We start from the raw sequence: 20,345 nt of genomic DNA, 5'->3' as shown, positions 1-20,345 counted from the left end.
AACAGCAGCGGCGAAAAATATGGCACCTGTTTTGCTGCCCGATGAGCCGTGTCTCGGCACTCAGTATCGTGTCCGGCGGAAGGCCATGAAGGGCTCTACACTATCCGTCCGCTCAATGTCGTGCCGAAGCAGAGTGCAATGAGCTTCCACGGACCACATGTCCCACCCTTCTCCCTCGTCAATTGGGTGTCTGGGCTCGTGATGCCCTTCTAGCAACTTCCTCGCGTCTAGGGCCGAGTTTTTCTCGAATTGTTCGGTTGGGAGGAGGTGCGCTCAACGTCTGGACTAGCCCATGCGGGAATCGAGCCCACGGGTCTTTTCTTTTGTCGGCTGTTTCAATCTCACCTGGCCCCCAAGCTTCAGCCCAGCACGGTTTGCAATATTGATAAGCGGCCCATCCGTCAAAAGGCTGATACGGTGATACCTTATTCGACAGTCGCGCGCCCACCGCGTCCGTTCCACCCGCCACCGGCAATGACAACAAGCACAGAGGCGCGACCGGCTGCATGAGAAGGCTTCCTTTTCCCTCATCTCGGTCAACTGGGATGGCTTCAATCCATCATTTCTTCTGATGCAGTGCGGGGGAGCAATGGCGAGCCATTATTGGTTCAGCCCGGATCCCGTCCACTGCAACGCTGCAGCTTCACATGCGCTTATCCTGCTGCGCGCTCTCAGGCCTTGCGGGGGAATCGACCACACCAACGCGCGACCCTTTTTTTTTTTTAGAGAGAGAGAGAGAGAGGGCAGCAGCGCGATTCAGAGGGAAATGTGCTCTCGAGATTCAAACAGTCTCGCGGCACGGACCCATCAAGCCTGTGTCAATTTGCACGATAGTGTCCCTGGATCGCTGGATCTGAATGATGGATCTGGCAGCACAACGCAACACGATGTCCTATCAACGCAAGCACGGCGAGCTTTTTCCAATAGTCAGTGTCAGTATGTGAGAGCAGGGCATCCATCTCAGTCTTCTATCTGGATCACCCTTGCACACTGCAGGAGGAACAACGATACGACGCCTCCTCCAAGCTCAAATCCATGATATCTGCGGATGTCCTGGCAGCATCGCTGAAGATCAGACGCATTCTGTGGAGATTGTCCTATCAAGATCTTCTTGGCCCCGGACCGACTTGGTAGTGATCGCTTCGGGGTTGGATAGCAGCCATCAACAGTGCTCTGAGGGGTTTGCTGCTTGGCTACCAGTTGTGACCCTGCCAACACACTGCACACGCACACACGTAACAAACGAGCAGTGGGATATTCAGGGTCTGATCCATGGAAGTCGCCATGGCGTATCCTCAATGGCCTATACTACGACTACTGTTATGCAGGACAGCCCGAGATCCAAGTTTGCACCCTTGTTTCGCTATTGTCTGCAAAGATGAAATCGAAGGCGGTCTTCCAGAACGCAGCAGAAGCTTTTGCTTCAAAAATCTCGAATATGGGGTGTTTGGCCAACGTTTTCCCCATGGCGGGAAGTGGAAATTATCGAGAGTTTTCGCCGATTGCCTCAGTTGCGCGGCCCCCCGTTTTCGCCCACAGACTGGCGCAAGCAAGCCACGAACAACAGTGCCAGATCATGAGGCCCGCTCTCGGTCACGGAGCGAAACAAGTGGCTCTCGAGAGTCGAAGGAGTTGAGGACTGAGGGACTCGCTAGCAGTCTTGCACAGCGTCTTCTGTCGCCCCACGATCAAGGGTTGTGGGTTCCTGGCGTCGTGTTCTAGTCGGCAGCGCGACTATCCACAACGCCATCGCCCGTATAGTCTAGCGGCAGGATGACGGGCGACGATCATTTTACCAGAGACAGACCGTCTCTATTTCGTCGTCCGTTCTGGCGGGCCGTGTACGACACCCGCAACAAATCGCAGCGCCAATTGATCGTGAAAAAGGCAACGCAAGTACTTCGATCAAGTTCCAGCTGCAGCAGACGGCGCACCACGAGCGCTGCAAGCGATGCAGACGATGCAGGTCAAAAGGCAATGGCGCGAAGCACTCCCGATAAGGCCACACTGGCCGGTCCATCGGTGATATCTTGCAGGACCCATTCTCCTCCACCCGTGCGTACGATCCCAGGGCCCGAGGGGGCTTGCGAATGGCGTGGCCAAGACCGGGCATGACCCCGAGTTTGTCCACTGAAGTCTGACGGGGACGCCCCATCCTGGATGATGGATCACGGATTAGTTGCGGTGAGATGAACGGAACCAAACCTCCATCCCCGCACTCATCAATTCCATGCCACGGATCACTCTCATCTAATTAGTGTATCCTGCCGAGGCCGGGAGGCCAAGACGACTTCCGCGAGCGATTAGCGAGGCTGAGTAACTGATTCTGCGATGGTTTAAGCCACAGTCATCGGAGAAATGATCAAAGGGGATGCCAATTGAAGCATTTCGATAAATCGTCAGGCCCAGGTCAGCCGGCCGCACGCTCCAGCCACTGCGATGAGTTGGCCCCCAATAGCACGGCACCTCGAGGCGGCCAGAGTCCTCAAAGAGACCAAGAAGACAGGTATCCCAGTCCAATGGCCCGCCGTTCTAGCAATCCAACTTCCCCGAACCCACTGGATATGGCTCATGTTCAGTTCCAACTTGGAAGTCCTCATCTTTATCCATGTGAACGGAAGCCATTCCTGGACATGTGGAGCCTTAAGAGGTGAGTTATTCCCCGCTTATGGCCGTCAACTGACCATTTATGAGCGAAACGACACCATGGCTGTACCGACCGCTTCCACTATCGAGGCGACCTTCCTGGCCGAGATACCAAACGGGACTCGACAAAGGCATTCACTTCGCAGCGTGACTGTGCAGATGGAGCATTGCCGCCCGTTCTTCTCTTAAAGTTCGTATGTATCTGTATCCGTAACCATCCCTGTTTTTCGGGGCCTTCATGTTCACACCGGCACCATCACTCTTCCGAGCCAAGCCGGGTAGTGGCTGTCATACTCCAGACGGCCGCGAAAGACGGGCCCTTTGGTCCACTCCCGTACGCGGTCACCTGCAGTGGTGTAGCACGCCGTGCAACAGTATCAACAGTACCGAGAGCTTTCCCATATCAGTGAGCGAAGAGACCGATCGTTCAACGTCGGGTCCGGCGCGGAACCTGCTGCGGGAGACTGACACGCTTCCCTCTCAGCCCTCTCCGAGATTGTTCCACGGAAACATACAGGTACTAAGGCAAGCTCCGCTAAACTCTTCCTTACCTGCGGTGAAGAGAGGGGGAGGACATGTGTCACCGCCGACCCAATAGACAGGATGCGGCGTCGCACATGGCTCGCGAGACGCTGTACGATGGATGAAGAAAGTTTTTCGCTAGGCATTTTCCCCTTGGCTTGCCGATGTCGTGCGAGATTCCACGCGATCTTCCCTGAGCGTTGGGCTGTTTGGCCCGGGTCTCCCAAGGAGATCGCGTCGTCTGATGGGCAGGCACGCGAGTTGGTTGCACGACTATCGGCCATCTGGCTTCCGAGATATCTCCACCATCGGGCCCGAGGCCGTGGTGCGTCTCCGGCCCAATCGGGGTAGGCGGGCCGGCGGCATGTGTGAGCCTCCCGCGGGTGGCACAGATAGTATGAGTGTCGCCTTGGTAAGTACAATATTCCATATTGTGCTGGCAATGAATCGAAAGCGTGGTAGGTAAATAGTTGTTGATTTGCTATTCATTCAGTTTCCCTTGCCATGTTGACCTCGGGACGGTTCTGGGCTTGCGACATACCAGCCAAGAGGGCAGCATCGGATTCTTGACCAAGCCTCCTTCATCCGTCCCATTTCACGGTTGACGTGTTCCAGAGGCCGTTACTTGAAAAGCGGTATACATGCTGTGCGCCTCTGCGATGTGACCATGATGCTCAAAATGATGACTGACTTCCAACGTCAGCTCCCTGATCCTACCTACTCTTTTCGCCTTGGTATCAGAAACTCCCAGGAGGAGCCCACTCTCTCTCTCTCGCTGTGCGATATCTGTCGGAGTTGGCTTCAAGATTGCAACAAAACGAAAAGACACAAAAGAAACAAGGGGCAAGTTAACATGTAGTAAAAGTCAAATGTGTACACCAGCGATGGCTGAGTGTAGTAATTCTTTCCCGCACCGCTGGGTATTTTCATGGTTCTTTCTGTACTTTCTGGTTCACTTTCTTCCCCTACGACTAGCCGGTAGCAAATTGGGATAGATATGGCTGCTTAGGTACTCTTCCCTGTGTGAGGGCTCTTATTCCTCAGGCTTTACTGGCTTTAGAGGGCATCAATCTGAATGGCAACTAGCTTTCAAAGTAAATCATAGGCGACAGAGTAGATATGCATATAAGACAGCAACATTCACGGATAATATGCCCCCGTTGGTTATTGTAAAGTTTCGTGGTTCTATGCTAGTAAATTAATCAACACGAATTGTAGGAAGGGGAAATGCTGTGCATGGAGCGAACCGGATTAGAAAGAAGAAGAAAAGAGCTGGTAGGTCTCGGGTGCGACTCTCTTAGCCCCGTCAAATCTCTTTGTGTTTCTCCCTGTGTGAGTTGTAGTGATTCTCTCATTCGTAACCTTCTAAAGTCGCCTGATAGTTCATAAAGTTGATGAAATGTATATCAATATCCATCTCGTTGCTAGGGCGACGGAGGTGATGAGTGACTACTTGGGTGCCTTGGAAAGAAGGTCACTCTGATGCCACGTGAAGCGTGTGCTTCATCTCCTGATGGGAAGACGGGGACCACTTACCAATAGCTCCTGCCTGGGTAATGTGCTTGGTGCGCAAAGATGGCCTCTAGGCGGGCGGCGGCGTCCTTACCTGAAGGGTGTAAATTCCATCTGATAGACTATTCCGCCCCGCCTGAATATACAACAACAAGCCTTCATATACCCCTCCAAGTCCATTCTCGTCACCAGCACAGCAGGCGCCTTCTAGGTCGGGGGTCAGGTCAAACTGTGGCGTGGGTGGTGGAATGGTTCATGGTCAACAAAAACTTTCCGTCCATACAGCCTACTCGACGACAGGCTAAGACTTCGAGTTCGATTCTCCCACCATGAGCATCAAGAGACGTAGCCTCCAAACCGGCACCAGGGGGGCGAACTCTTTTGATTTTTGTTTTGATTACCTTGGGAGGCTGAGACCGTATGGACTGCTCGAAACTCCAATGCTGTCTCTCGATGACCCCAAACTTACTAGAGCGAGATAAAGAAGTAAAAGGACCTAGATACGGGCATGGTGGCGGCATCTCTTTGTTGTATAATATACATGATATGCTAAAGCGAGTGACTGTCCTCGGAAGCTGGATTTCACTCAGGCTATTCCGCCGAAATTCAGTGAAGCTGGAAGGAACGACACCCTCGCACAATGGCCTTGGCAACGGCGCTGTGGTCACCTCCATCGCCGAGTACGTTGATGAGGCAACCTATTACAAACTTCCGCCATCATTCTCGAGTACCTGGGTGTTTGGTAATCATGCTTCGTTTCCTGAGATGTGTTCTGTGATTGGACGTTGGAGATGAATGTCCAATGACCTAGGCAGGAAGATTTGTCCAGGGCCAGTGCGCATGATGAGCAACAGTGGGAAAGAAGTGGTCTCTAGCGAGCAAAGAGACCAAGGCAGGGGTATGTTCTTACTTTGCTGTTTTAAACTCCATTAGAGGGCTGCATCTTATTTTTAAACACTGTCTTTTCCTCGGGAATTGGCAATTTGATATCGGTGAAAAGGGGTGGTTGTTGAGCCCTGTTGGGGCACGCGGTCGTACCAAATGTAGGACTTCCCATTTCCAGAGGAAACATTGGCATTCAAGGGACCAACTGATGAAGATAAACGGAACAGGAAGATATGAAGCGTTTTGTTCTAAGAACAAGGGTTCGTACAAGCAGAGGATTTCGAAGGGGTGCTGGCTGAATGTATTGTTCTGAGCCTCATGTCGGAGTCCGTGACAAGGTAGATGGGCGCGCGGGCCTGTACTTTCAAGCTCGTACCCCGTTGTCAGGGGGCATCTAGCTTGGCCGCGGATCAGTGGCCGAGCCGGGGTGATGATCGATTGCTGCAAATGTTTGTGGATTGGCGGGTAGGCGGGTGGCCGATGAGACAAGTTTGCTCGACTATTTGGTGACACGTCTGCCGGGGTATGGGAGCAAAGGCCCTATAAGATGGTATGCGCATTCGAAGTTGATATGACTGGAGAGAAACAAGTCTTTCGAGTATGGATATGTCACTCGCGAGGAGGGTCTGCTGGGTGATGCTAGGTTCAGTAGACTGACATTGATATCCGTACAGATGGCGACGGTGTGACCAGTTGTGTCGAGTTGTACGTCGTGCTCATGGAAGAGCAAGAGTCTTGTGCTAGTCGTCGGTCAAGCCTTGTTTGGTCCGATGTCAATCACGGAGGGACAAGAGATTTCGACTCTCCAGCGGACGAAGAGCACTTCAAGAACTCGACGTGTGTTAACTCTTAAGTAGACTTATTCGAATTCCTGAACCTATGTCAAAGTTTAAGTTTGCTGGACTGCCACTTCTAGACTGTAGGGATGCGATGCCATGAACGAGGGGAGGTGGGTAATTCGGCAATCGAAGATGCGCTCAAAAGTGGAAAACGCGAGGAGGCTCTCAAAAGCATACGTTTTGTTGCCCTGATAGAATGTCGATACCAAGCCGCGGTGTACACTGGATCTCCAAGTGCCTGAAACAGGATACCGTTTTAGTACTACAAGCGAGAACTGAATCATTTCCGAGGTTGAAAGTAAGACCCCGATTGCAACCTGGGCAAGTGTCTTGCCAAACAAGCAGAGCTATCTGTGTCAGGAGTAGCTCAGCTTGTCCATGTAAACCTCAGAGCGTCTCAAGTCCTCGATCTGAAGGCCAGAGGCCTGGATCAAATTGAAATTAGTTTGCGCAAATGTTCCCCTTTAAAGATGCCCTCTCTTCCGAGAGAGTGGCATAATGGCTGCTTGATGGCAATTGCAGCTCAGCCTGGACTTCCCTTGGGATGAAGTGATAGCAGGACTGAAAGACGCGATATGTGCTCTGGAACAGGCCTTACACGAAGAATCTTATTATAATTGTCATAGCCGCTTATGGCTGGGACATGAATGCGTACTTGATCATGCTCATCTGTCCACGGTTGGGATATTGGCAGGGATAGCTCTGCAATGACATTGACGCCAAGAGAACAGAGGAGGTGACAACCATTCGCTCGCACCCACGCACCATCAGATTCAATCTTAATTCAACTCTCAACCAATCATCTGAGAGGGGAAACAAAGTCGAGAAGTGAATACGACTTTTTGCTGAACATGCAAAACTGATGAAAGGGAAGCGATCTTCATCTTCAATCCCCAACAGCGTCGGCCATGTTCCGATCGACGTTGGATTAACCTCGAAAGTCTAAAAGGCCAGGCCAAGTCACTAAGAATGCAAACGTGCCAACCAAATGTCAAAACCCCCAAAAACCCCCCCGGGGGAAAGAAATGTCTCACCGGGATCGTAACGTACAGTGACGATCATCGAACGTTTTTTTGTACCGGCTAACTTATAATGGGCATCGCACCCCAGCTTTCCCTAGGACTTCTAGCCCGCTTCCCACCCCGCCTCGGATTGATGATGCGGCGCTCGAGAATTTCCCGGTCGCGTCGGCTATTGGGGGAGAGAGAGAGAGAGAGAGAAGCCAGCCGACTGACGTTCAACGCCGTTAATTTTAAGAGTCTCGGAGAAAGTTAAGTATGAGAAACAATAAGTCTAGATGGTTTTTGCCGAATTGGCCGCCCAGGACCCAAGGCTAGTAGCGAAACCTGCACGTTTCCTACTTCTTACAAGAACAAACGTCACGTCAACTGTTGACTGTCGCTCTGCGCTGTCTCAGCTGCCACAAATGGGGCGTGTCCCGTTGTCTAGTGTTACCCAGCACATGAATCGCTCGTTGCACAAGAGACATAAGTACAATAAAATTATCCGACGATGTTGGTAATTTGGCGGCTGACTGATCCGTGGCTGGTGAACTTGTCAAGACGTCTCTTTTCATGGATAAGCGCCATCCAAGTCCGACAAAATGGTGGAGGCTGATGCTGAAGCATGTATTATCTACGCTGGACAATAGCGCTTATTGGAGCTTTGTACTCCGTGCCAAAGATTGAATACTGCTAGGGATGATATCGCAGTGGCGGTACAGGTTCCTTCGCTCATGGTAGGACTCAAAGGTTCTTGAGAACCCGGAGCGAAGGACCTTAAATCCTCCGTGTGACCTCCCACCTCACCGGTCCCTTGACCGCGGCAAAGTTTGATTTCGAAGCAATTTTACGTAGATGCTCAAGTTGCCGCGGTTGAAGGTTCACTGGTGAGCACTACTGACTGGATTCCGCGTGAGATTTCGGCTGTGCCATATTCTCCGTCCGGCTTAGGGCTCCCTCCGCCACGGTCAGCAACAACGAGATTTTAGACTGTCGCGGCTATGCTCTTTGCACCTTGTTGCTTACTACCCTGTCATGATCCTGTCTTCTCTTTTCAAAGCCTGGTCAGTGAATCGACGGAAGTTTTGCATCACGAATGCTTTCAAATGGGTGAAAGGCTCTTGGCGTCAAGTGGCACGAAAATAACACGAAGCGAGAGACTTACAGCAACCGAGCCTGGGCGGCTGTTAATTGTCAACCATGTTTTTGTTTTGCCAATGAGAACCCATGTTCGTTTCCATCTGAATGTCTTGGAAGTTGAGAATCCGTCAGTCACCGCATTTCCCCGCCATGCAAGTGTCCTGATTATGTACCTAGAAATTTCCGCTGGCTGTTGTGGTTCCTCTTTTGTTACTTTGCCTCCTCACCCGCATCTCGCCGTCTTGTTACTCTCTCTCAAGTATGCGCGCGTATTATTGTCTTGGCGCCTTTGAATGAACCTGGCTCGAGTGGGCTTTTAGAGGATCTTCATCTGACGGGGTGCCAGAATCTGACTCTCTTTATCCGTACCTACTCTCTTCAACCCATACAGGTACTGGGGCACACCCACACGCCCACCCCCACCCCCCCTCCAGTTCCATGGGCGCGGGGACTTCTTTCTTCCCTCTTTGGCGGAGTCGCGGAATAGACTGGACTGGCCATCGCTTGACGGTTGACCCAAGGAACCAAGGAATCAAGCTATGCAGGCCAAAGTGCCGTGTGGAGGCGAACTCCTTGGCCGCAGTAAGTACACTGTTTGTTACGCCCAACCTCGTGAGATAGCTGCGTTTGTTTGGGAAGAGTACCTTCTTTCTCTCCGACTCTGGGCCCTATCTTTGCCCCGGAATGGAGCAGGTACCTCCTGAGGGATCCGTCAAGATCTGTCTCCCAGAGGACCGAAAGGTAGGATAAAGAGGTCCTCCGTCCCCCTTCTTCACGCGGCTTGCTATTCACCACCCTTAAGCCCATTTCTTTCTCTCTGCCTCTCTTGAGGAAAACTTTAATGCTGCTTATATCCTAATAAGAATCCATCCTCAGGCCTGCTCATATTCCGACTTACACCAACACACCAGAAACGATGAAGCCATCCCTCCTCCTCCCCTTCGTGACCCTGGCCTCGGCCATCTGCCACCACCGCACATCGCTCTACCGCCGGAGCCACGGCGGCATCGCGCCCCGCGGCGAGGACGGCCAAGTCGAGGTTGCAAAGTTCGGCTACGACGACCTCACGGGTCCCCTCAACTGGCACGGCCACAACAACCAGTCGTCCAAGTGCGCCACGGGTGCCTGGCAGAGCCCCATCAACCTCAACGACACCTCGGCGACGCTCGTCGCCGGCACGAGCTTGGCCTTTGATGTGCCTAACCTGCTTCACGGCGCCGCCTTTGAGAATCTGGGCAGTACGCTCGAGGTCGTGGCTGAGAATGGCACGCTGATGAGGCGAGGGCGCAAGTTTCATTTGAGGCAGTTCCATTTCCATACGCCTAGTGAGCATAGGGTTGATAGCGAGTACTTCCCCATGGAGGTTCATTTTGTTTTCGAGGCCGATGAACAGCAGCTGAAGAGTGCGTCTCCGCTTCCCTTCACTTCCCCTCTTTTGCCCTCGTTCCTTTACAAGTTCCTCGTTCTCGTCAAAAAACAATGAGCCAAGAAACCCAACTTGTACAAACTTGCTTTTACGGTTTCTTGTTGACCATTGAGATATGGGGACTTGTGGATCGTAAGGGTAGAGAGACTGGAGAACCAAAGCGAATGACTGACTAACTGCTTACCCTTCCCCCATAGACTCCACCGGCCCCAGCAACTCCGTCGTGGGGTTCCTCATCGAAGTCGACAACAGCGCACCCTCGCCCTTCCTAGCCAACGTCTTTGCCCACCTCGACGAGGTCGAGGAACCGGGCTCGCACGCCGAGACCGAAGAGCTGGACTTTGGCGAGCTGAGGCGCCTCCTGGAGGGGTCGGACGTCTACCAGTACGACGGCTCCCTCACGACGCCGCCGTGCACCGAGGGCATCGCGTGGAACGTCGTGGCGGAGCCGCTGAGGGTCGACGACGTCACGTACCGCGCCGCCAAGAAGGTGATGAAGTTCAACTCGCGGTATACGCAGAACGTGCCCGGGCAGAGGAACTTGTTGGAGAACTCGAGGGTTATGCTCAATGCCGTGTCCCCGTGAAAGAGGGTATTGGCCCGGAGGGAGTGTAGCTAGCTACTGGCTACAACTAGAGTAAGAGGGGTAGGCGAAATTTAGAGATGTGGAGGAAGCAACGATATTTGGGGTGCGTGTGGGCTGTTCCATCTGGTTGTGCGTATTTCTCGGGGTTGGGTGGCTCACGATGTGGATCTTACGGAGACGGAGTTTTGGCTCAATTGGCGTTTATGACGGGTGCTTCTACGTATGGACTTGCATACGGATGTGGGAAATTACATAGGAGGGAGTTTGGCGAGCATACACATTGTGCACATGGGTGGTCATACAAATACGGAAAAAGACGGCTCGATGTGGTGGGAGCTTGTGTAAGTAGATACGAATACAGCGTACAGATCTCACAATACAATCAACGCATGACAGGGTTCACGTTTCTCGGTATGGACGAAGCACAGGGTTCCAAGAGATAAGAGCAGTCATCGCAAACTTAAATGTATTACGTTGTATTCTAATGAGCAAAAGTCAACTCCATGGTATCTTTCCTTAAACACCTTTCGAGCACCAGTTATTATCGTCCACGGAGTCCGCGCTCATACAAGAGTCATGTTCTTGGAGACTCTGGTCGTAAATTGTGCCAGAGACTCCTCTCTCCCATTTCCGATGACTTTGTCCCTTGGCAAAAAACCCCGGATTTGCGGCCATGGCTTTGTCCGCCTTCTCCGTTGAATGGCGAAGAGCAAATCGTATCCGCATGCAGGGTGTGGAAGAAAAAAGCAATGAACGACATGGACGGACGTTGACCGGAGCGATGTCACGCTCTTGGGCCCGTCTGGTTTTCGTCTTGGTTCTCTCTCCGCAATATGGCGGCGGCGTACATGAAGCACCCCAACCCCGGACAGGTTGATAACTTGATGGAGCATCCGTACCTCAAGGGTGGAAAGAAGGGAGGCTGCTATTGTGCGAGTATCCGTAAAGCGATGAAAGGCCCAATTGCGAAGCGACGGAAGAGGTTGACGACGCCATCGTGTGATTGGTGGCCCGTTTCGATGGCCCCTGGTCCGATTCAACGGTTTTCACTTGGCACAATTCAAGCTCTTTCTGCTACTCGTTGGCGCGAACTTTGCCAAGACACCGGAATGGAAATGTGAGTGGTTTGACCAAAGGGATTGGGTACGCGGACTATGATGCTCATGTGGAGTGTAGAGTGGAGATGAAGATGGACCATTGACTCCAAGTCTTGTCTTGCGTGACGTGACCGCGGAGGCGCGTGTGGGAGGTCGGGGCGCAATTTCGCAATGATGAATTACAACTTTCCCAATGGGTCTCCTGGTCTTGGCTCTCGGCATGGCATGCACGTCTCGGCTATTCCTGCCTCCCCTCACCTCAGCCTGCTGCATCTACCTATCTTTCACTCTGCGGACTTTTGTTCTTGCAATGGGCAATGGAGCAAACACAGAACGAGGCAAGACAGAGATGGGCAAGGGGGGAGAGACCTGGGGATCGGAGGCCGAATTTTGCGGTTTCCCGCTTGGCGTCGGAAGCCGCGTGCCGGTTTCTTGAGCCTTGTGGGGCACCACCGGTCTCGCCGATTCCTTGGCGGGGCTTTCGCGGTCCGATCGCATGCGGCGACGGCGAAGGGACTGCGGGTTGCTGCCGATCAAGTTTGGGGTTGTTTTTGGTATCGGTGCTTAATGTCGATTCCTGGAAAGGCCCTCGTGATATGCATTTCTTTTCCGGGGGGGGGGGGGGGTTCCTCTCGAAACATTAAGCACTTCAACTCGATGAACAACCTAGTCCCGCTTGAAGACGCTGCGGGCCATGTCCGTGAAGGAACGGCCGCCGAAGAGGAACTGGGAGCTGTGGCGCCCGCAGTGGGTGTAGACGTTGACGGTCTGAGAGTGGGAAGACTTGCGCTTCGAGGGGCGCGGGCAGTCAGTAGAGACTGCTCTTCTGTGGGTGAAGGTCTCTGAGCCTGCCGAGATGGAGCTTGCGTCTGAGCCGGCGCGGCTGCTCTTGGGACGGGGAGCGTCGAAGTTGGGGGTGTTGAGTGAAGACATGATGTAAGAGGTTGATGTCTTTTGATCTGGCGTTTGTTTATCTGAAAGTAGATTTCTTCAATGAATGGATGAATCGGTTGAAGATTGGATGATGATTGTACAATGCAATGATGGACTCGTCCAGACCGCGGGGGAGTCGTCCTTAAATGCTTAGAAGCTCGTCATTGCCAGATACGGCTACACGGCGATAGTTTCTTGGCTTCTTGCTTACGACCGCTTGGTCGGCATGGATTCACGACGCCTGGTCTAAGAATGCTGTGCCCCGAGTGGCCGCTTGCCGACTTGGCCGGGTTGCCGGTCGATAGCAGCCCCACACAAGGGCCGGTCTGCTGGACACGGTTTACCCCATTGATGTGACACCGCGACCGAATGCGAGCCGCGGAGTGCGTGAGGTGGACCTTGGCCTCGTAAGGCAACAGCTAATGCAGGTGCGCTCCCTTGTGTTCGTTCGCCATGACATGCTTCCGCATTCGTAGCGTACCCGTACGACGCCAATGGCTATCTTTACGCGAGGATCTGCAAACTGGGCTGATCGATTGGCGACGGCCTCAAAACTGGCGTGCTGACACAAGGGACAGGGCTTGACTGTAATTTTTGAGGCCCGTCCAATATTGCGCCGGAAGAAGCAATAGTAGGTTTCCCTTCCCGTTGTCCAAGCCTCATAATCTGTCTCGCCAGAGCCTCGTTCACTCAAGCAAGAAACGAGGAAACGTGGGCGAGGTAACAGCCGCATATGCACGCATTGCATGGTTCGACCTCGTGACTATGAACGACTTCTCGGTGTTGGCGAATAGGACGGTATCTCGGCACGGCAGCGTCGTCAGCTTGGTTGGTTTAGTCATACGCCGTACCGAAGTTCGGACGACGCCGATGGTTTAGCGCCGTTTGTGGCTCTCGGCGCCGCGGCACGTGATGTTTGTTTATCTGGATGCCTGCTGAGTCGGGCGCACCGAAAATGCTCAGGCCGTAAGGCACAGATGTAAGGTATCCGTACCCACCACAGCCGTGACCCCAACCAGACCAGAGAGAGTGACAAGAAGACAAAATAGGACGCCGCAACTTACAATTGTAACGTTCCTAAGGTAAATTTCTTATTCTTTTTATTAATTATCCTATCTTGAGTCTGCTATCACTTTCATCTTCTGTATTTCCTCACAGATTACTCTTTGGAAAAGAAGAAGAGTAAGAATAGGAGAAAGATGGCTAGAGTACATAGACCGGCAAACGATTATGTCAGCCACTCGAGTGACAAGTAACTTGCCAAGCCAGGGGCACCAGCCACGTTCCCCGGCCACGTTCCTGACCTTGGCGCCCGGAAGCTTAAGCCTGCGGGTTAGGTACCCCAGATTCGGAGCCGTAGGGCTGATGGAAGGGTCGACTTGGTGAAGCTCGAAATTGCACCGTTGTTGAGAGAGCAATTATGAATAAGGTGGTCTTTTTCCGGTTCAGTATTGCTGGAAATTGGACGAGTTGGATGAGATCCTCAGGCGACCCATACAACGAAAGTTGACACCACCAAAACCCGTCCTTCGTTGCTAACAACACCTGATGCTCAGAGACGAGCATTTTGAAGCCCGAATGCGATGGAAAATTGAGATATGACATCATTGGCATTGATCGGTCATTGTCAGGCGCATCTATGCGCCGCGGCTTCTCACTCCCCCAAAAAGCGAGTGGGTTGGTAGCGGCTGTCTGACTTGCGTTCCCATTGAGTGATAAGACGCAGTGGCCCAAAGTTGCACTTCATTCAAGGGCTATCAACGTCTCTCTTTCGAAATACAATAATGCGGTCGCGACAATGCGACAATTTGTGGTGGACACTCATCGCCGCCCACTTACCCCGGGCCCGACTTTTTTAACCTCTTGCGCCGAGGAGCACCGTCAATCCTTGCAAAGCGATTGACATGCTTCAGACTTTCGACAGGTAGAGACGAACATCGGTTGACAGAGCCGCTGACCGTGCTCGGGGAGCAACAAATTGAACAAATAGTCGGATTTGCTCATGCCAATGGCAGGGAATTCCAAATTGCAGATTTCATTCAGATTGAGGCCCCTCAACGAAGTCGGTTGGATTGAAAAAAGAGTTGGGTCTACACTCCCCAAAGCGGAAGTCTCGTAGCCTGAGAGCGTCGAGCGCTCGGACCATTTGTGGCTGGTCGGCGCTGCACGTGAGACCCACTCTACAGACTCTCGTCCTTCCTCGCCCGAGTGAATGGCGCGCAACTACGCGCTGTGGTGATTTTTCAGCGAATCCGACTTTATTATCACCGGGTGGTGTTTTCAATCCTCGCTGTGCATTATCGCCAGCGAAACCCGTCGTCGACATCCAGGTCGACTCGAATTTTTGCGATCGGATTGCTGAGAAGCCAATGGCGTTGTGCCGCGCAAACACCTTTGCCTAACGCCTTCATTGTTCTTGCACATCACTCTCCCTGAGCGCTAAGACACTGGTATGGCCTTCCTACTTCCCTTCACGTTTCCAGTTGCTGCAATGAAGTTGGGGGATTGATCCTGTTTCACCATATTGAAGCTCTTCTACAATTGTTTTCTTGTCTGCATGTTGATGCTAATTATCAGTGTCCAGACCTTAGCTCGAGGTAGCTAGGCAGCAAGCAGTAGCTTTCCACAGCGTGCTCGACGCTCAAAGACCGCGATACCAACCCTTTCAACCACCACACATCGTAAAATTCCTCAATCGAGTCACAATGCCGTCGAAACGAAAGCGCGACATCGAGGATTTCGATCCTAACAAGTCGGATTCCGATGACGAGAACTTCGAGCCCGGCGCGGATGGCCCCCCCGTTCGCACCAAGAAGCGATCGCGCGGATCCAAGGGTCAAAGGAACGCCGGTGGCGGTGGACGGCGCCGGAACAACCGCTATCGAGGATCCGACATTGAAGATGAAGACGATGATGACGTGTCTGATAGTCAAGACGAGGGCTCCTTCGTCTCTGAAGATGAAGAAGAAGAAGAAGAGGTTATGCCTGTCAATGCAGCCGGTCGTAGATCAAGAAAGGCCGCGACCAAGCACAATAGCTACAAAGAAAGTGACGACGACGAATCCGACCCAGCCGAAGAGTCAGACGACGTGCTCTCTGAGGATTTACCCAAGCCCAAGAAAAAGGACAGCTTAATGATCAAGCTCAAAGTGCCAAAGAACGCTTCGACGACCGCTCCTGGTGTTACTCGACGATCAACTCGTGCCCACACCGAGGAGTATGGCGAGGAGCACGTTGAACTCACCAATTCCGGCAAACATGGACGGCCTGCCTCGCGTTCTAGGAGCCCCGAGACCCTGGCCCGCACTCGGTCTTCCCGCTCCATCAAGGGTTTGAAGAAGGGGCCCGAGACAATCGAAGAGGCCACCCAGGAAAGCAGCGGCCCTCGGGAGGAAGAGGATGCCGATGTTGATGAATTGGCTGGCGATGCTGAGCAAGTCGTTGAAGAAACAAAGGATGCCGAGATGGAGGATGTCAAAGAATCGACAGAAATCGTGCAGGGAGACATCGTGGCCGAAGATGACGATGACGACGAAGACGAAGGTCCAATCGTCACGCGGCGAACCAGGGCAAAGAGAGGAAGTGGATCTGGGCCTGCTGAGCCCGCCGAACCGGAGGCTGATGCCGAAGGCGAAGCTGACGATGACGTTCCCAAACGATCTGGGCGCCTAACTCGCCGCAACGGGCTTCGGAAATCAAAATCTGTTCAAGAGCCCAGTAGCGATTTCGAGCCCGGCGAAGAGTCAGCAGGGGAGGAAGACCGCATGTCTGAATCACCCAAGAAGGATTCCGGCGATGGTGACGACGGCGATTTCGACAGCCCGGCTCCGCGCGGTAGGGCCGCCAAGCCAAAGGGTCGATCCACTCGGAGCTCGCGCCGTGGCGCCGAGTCAGCCGAAGAAGCCGAGCTAGACCAGGACGAGTTGGCCGAAGAGCTCCACGAGCTAAGGCAGGACTCCCGCTCGCGGCGTCCGCGACGACCTTCACCAGCCATCATCTATCAAGAAACAGCATCCAAGCGACGCAGAGCCGCCGCGAAGCCCATGAACTACTTCATGCCACCTCTCTCTGCCGTAAATATTGAGGAAGATGACGGCGAAGATCCAGCCCCGACTCCTGCACGTCGTCGCGGAGGCCGTGGAGGTGCAAGTCAAGCTTGGGATCGCGCCCTCAACACAACATTTGGACCTTTTGGAGGTGGGGGCGGCGCCGGGTCACTCCTCGGCGGGCCCTGGGGGTCTGGGATGGCCGCAGGAGGTGTTGATTCGGACAGTAGTGACGATGAAATGGGCCAACGATCAGGGCCTGCTGGTGGAAATGTTGGCATGACGCCCACATCAGCCGCCGGTCCAGCTGGACTCCTTCCTGGCCTTGCGCAGCCTTTGGGTGGGGAGGGTGGCGTGGGGGCAGCTCCCAACGTTGGCAAGATCAAGAACCAGAAGGCTTTGGCAGATGCCGATCCTCTTGGTGTCGATCTGACTGTGGACTTCAATCACGTCGGTGGTCTTCAAGGTCACATCGATCAGCTGAAGGAAATGGTCCAGCTCCCTCTTCTTTACCCCGAGCTCTTCCAGAGATTCCACGTCACGCCACCTCGAGGTGTTCTTTTCCACGGTCCTCCCGGTACCGGTAAGACTTTGCTTGCTAGAGCTCTTGCCAACTCCGTGGGCGTTGGCGGGCGCAAGATCACCTTTTACATGAGAAAGGGAGCCGATGCTCTGAGCAAATGGGTTGGTGAAGCCGAGAAGCAGCTGCGTCTGCTCTTTGAGGAAGCAAGAAGAACGCAGCCGAGCATCATTTTCTTCGATGAAATTGATGGTCTGGCTCCGGTGCGCTCTAGCAAGCAGGAGCAGATTCACGCTTCCATCGTCTCAACACTCCTGGCCCTGATGGACGGTATGGACGGCCGCGGACAGGTTATTGTAATCGGCGCCACCAACCGTCCTGACAATATCGATCCCGCTCTCAGACGACCCGGACGATTCGATCGAGAATTTTACTTCCCTCTGCCTGACGTGGCTGGCCGACGGTCCATTCTTGAAATCCACACCAAGGACTGGGGTCTCTCAGAGCCATTTAAGCAACAACTCGCCGAAAACACCAAGGGCTATGGTGGTGCTGATCTTCGTGCTCTCTGCACGGAGGCTGCTCTCAACTCCATTCAGAGGACGTACCCGCAGGTCTACTCGTCGAAAGACAAGCTCATCGTCAATCCTGACAAGATCAACATCCATGCGACAGATTTCATGCTGTCGATCAAGAAGATGATTCCGTCGTCTGAGAGGTCCGCCGGTACAGGCGCTGCTCCTTTGCCCAAGGGAATCGAGCCGCTGCTTAGAAACCAGTTTGCATCGATCAAGAAGGCTCTAGACGATGTGTTGCCTCGTAAGAAGAAGCTGACAGCGCTGGAAGAAGCCATGTTCGAGCAATTTGAGGATGAGGATCACGGCTTCGGTAGAGAAGCTCTGCACCAAGAGTTTGAGCGGTCTAGGATCTTCCGCCCGCGATTCCTGATCCATGGGTTTTCGGGCATGGGCCAGAGCTACTTGTCCTCTGCCCTGTTGCACTACTTCGAAGGTGTACACGTTCAGAACTTTGGGCTTCCCAACTTATTGGCGGACGGACGGGTAGGTTCATTGCCGTCACATTGTTATTTGCACTGCTAACGTCTCGCAGCCCATGGAACAGGTGATTGTCAGTTTGTTCACTGAAGTCAAGAGACACAAGCCGAGTGTCATCTACATCCCCAGCATTGAATCGTGGTATGCCGCTATGAGAGACACACTACCATTCATCACATTCAAGAACATGCTCAAGTCTATCCCGCCTACGGATCCCATTTTGGTGCTTGCCACGGCTGAGTATGAAGCTGGAGAGGACCTCGCACCTGAGCTCGTCCGGGAGCTATTTGCCTTTTCCCGCAAAAACCGGTTGCAGATTCAGCGGCCGAAGCATGTAAGTACAACAGATGAAGATTTGCGGGAATCTCTTTGCTAATTTTACTAGTCAAACCGGCGAGAATATTTTGCTTCCATTGTTGACCATATCCGCAAGAGTCCGGCTGACTTCCCTGATCCTGCCAATCGGAAGAAGAGAGTCTTGGAGGAGTTGCCCGTTGCTCCGCCGCCGCCACCGAAAGTACCTACCAAGGAAGAGATCAAGGCCATGCAGAAACGCGACCACCAGTTGCTCAATATCTTGAAGGTGCAACTGCAGCCAATTATGGACCAGATCAACAGGAAGTACAAGAAGTTCAGACAGCCCGTCCTTACTCCCGGCCAGCTGGATTACCTCTTCCTCGAAAAGGACCCCAACTATGTCCGCCCCGACGTAGCGGGTATAGAGCATCGGCCTTTCGAGATTGTAAAGGACAAGTACGATGTTGACGTGCTGCGCGAGACAATTTCTGGCAAGACTTTCTACAACCTGGAAACGACCACCATTGAGGAGAGGTTGTCGAACGGCTTCTACTGCCGACCAAAGGACTTCCTTCGGGACATCAAATCACTTGCCAAAGATGCCAAGAACATTGGCGATAAAGAGCGGACGCTCAAGGCAAACGAGCTTGTCAGCAATGTCGAAGTAGACGTCGCTACAATTGAGGGCAACACCAGCACTGTGGACTGGGAGGCGTTGCATCAGAGACAGCTTCAACGCGCCAAGGTCCAAGCTGAGAAGGCGAGAAAGAAGAAGGCGCTTCAGTCTGTTCTCGATCGAGTTCAAGGCGATGTGGGTGGCGGTAATGACAGCGACTCACAAGGGCCGGTTACGCTGGGCGAGCAGATTCCTGGGTCCGGTCATGCCATGGCTCGTTTCCAGGTCATGAGCCCGGGACCGAGTGGCGGCGTGGGATCCCATCAGCAAAGCAACGGCACGTCCAACCCTTCTCGGCAAAGCGACGTACACATGAGCGGCGTGGACGACGACACGACGCAGGATAGCTCCATGCAGCCGCCAGCTCAATGGCCGCCTCAAGGAAACGCGACAACTGGGACTACACAGGTATCACAAAGATCTGTCATCACCACAGTGCCTCCCGGCATGTCGCCTTCTGCGATTGTGAACGACGCTTCCACCACCAAGACGTCAGATCCATCGGACAGATCGACAGACAAGTGGAGCACGCAAGCGACAGGACCGACAAACGGGTTCCATCCAGATCAATCCAGCCAAGGCGACAATTCGCAGCTGCAGGATACCCAGATCCCTGCCGGCATGGATCCTGTGAGCCAGGCCACTTCTAGCGACGCAGCTTGGCCGCACTCCCAAGCTCATGGCATGGCGCGTGGTATCATTCACCCGCCTGGCAGTCAGACATCATCTCCCAACAAGTCTAGGAGCTCGGGAGACTCAAAGCACGCCATGCCCTTGGTCAATATTCTCAATGACTCAACAAGTGAAGACATCAGGAATTCTGGTTCGTCGTCTTCGCAGCAGCAGCCTGTCATCCACGAGGGCCAGGTCGAGCAATTCCTGGACGAGTTGACGGAGAGAACATCGGGCTGCACTATTGAACAGTTGGAGCAGATCAACCGTGAGCTCATGGACGAGATCTGGAACACGAGGCATGAGTGGAACCGCATGAAGGTGCTCGGCGACCTGACCAACGTCTTCAACGAGACCATTAGCGACATTGAGAGCATCCAGGGCTTGTTCCAGCAAAGCCAGCAAGCATGAAAGAGGGGACATGTGAAGCCGGACAGCAAATGTTTCCCACGACTTGTACCATAGCACGTTTCCTTGAATTACTTTTTATTT

The 20,345-nt window shown here is 53.3% G+C and overlaps 5 protein-coding genes across 5 annotated transcripts; 4 read left to right on the top strand and 1 right to left on the bottom strand.

The window, feature by feature from the left end:
- Positions 1-5,226: 5,226 nt before the first annotated feature.
- BDZ83DRAFT_649995 (uncharacterized protein) lies at positions 5,227-6,418 on the top strand (the record flags this gene model as incomplete). The annotated part of the gene is made up of 3 exons (XM_060510334.1): positions 5,227-5,422; positions 5,492-5,578; positions 6,240-6,418. 3 exons carry the CDS (start codon positions 5,227-5,229, stop codon positions 6,416-6,418), a joined length of 462 nt encoding a protein of 153 aa, XP_060366965.1.
- On the top strand, positions 6,230-7,273 carry BDZ83DRAFT_614298 (uncharacterized protein). Its single transcript, XM_060507825.1, has one exon. It carries the CDS (start codon positions 6,601-6,603, stop codon positions 6,841-6,843), a length of 243 nt encoding a protein of 80 aa, XP_060366964.1. The 5' UTR covers positions 6,230-6,600; the 3' UTR covers positions 6,844-7,273.
- A 2,188-nt stretch (positions 7,274-9,461) lies between these two features.
- Positions 9,462-10,778, top strand: BDZ83DRAFT_772660 (carbonic anhydrase; the record flags this gene model as incomplete). The annotated part of the gene is made up of 2 exons (XM_060515390.1): positions 9,462-9,948; positions 10,169-10,778. The coding sequence occupies 2 exons, from the start codon at positions 9,462-9,464 to the stop codon at positions 10,555-10,557; spliced, it is 876 nt and encodes a 291-aa protein (XP_060366963.1). The 3' UTR covers positions 10,558-10,778.
- Positions 10,779-12,265: 1,487 nt separating this feature from the next.
- On the bottom strand, positions 12,266-12,787 carry BDZ83DRAFT_614294 (uncharacterized protein). Its single transcript, XM_060507824.1, has one exon. It carries the CDS (start codon positions 12,585-12,587, stop codon positions 12,321-12,323), a length of 267 nt encoding a protein of 88 aa, XP_060366962.1. The 5' UTR covers positions 12,588-12,787; the 3' UTR covers positions 12,266-12,320.
- Positions 12,788-16,051: 3,264 nt separating this feature from the next.
- Positions 16,052-20,264, top strand: BDZ83DRAFT_573535 (ATPase; the record flags this gene model as incomplete). Its single annotated transcript, XM_060504624.1, has 3 exons — positions 16,052-18,214; positions 18,264-18,542; positions 18,594-20,264. 3 exons carry the CDS (start codon positions 16,052-16,054, stop codon positions 20,262-20,264), a joined length of 4,113 nt encoding a protein of 1,370 aa, XP_060366961.1.
- Between the last annotated feature and the right edge of the window lie 81 nt (positions 20,265-20,345).

Source organism: Colletotrichum acutatum (assembly GCF_030867785.1).
Source record: "Colletotrichum acutatum strain CBS 112980 chromosome Unknown BDZ83scaffold_28, whole genome shotgun sequence".
In the NCBI taxonomy this organism is placed as follows: Eukaryota; Fungi; Ascomycota; class Sordariomycetes; order Glomerellales; family Glomerellaceae; genus Colletotrichum; species Colletotrichum acutatum.
The sequence above is the reverse complement of the archived record's forward strand: the minus strand, read 5'-3'. Positions and strand labels throughout refer to the sequence as shown.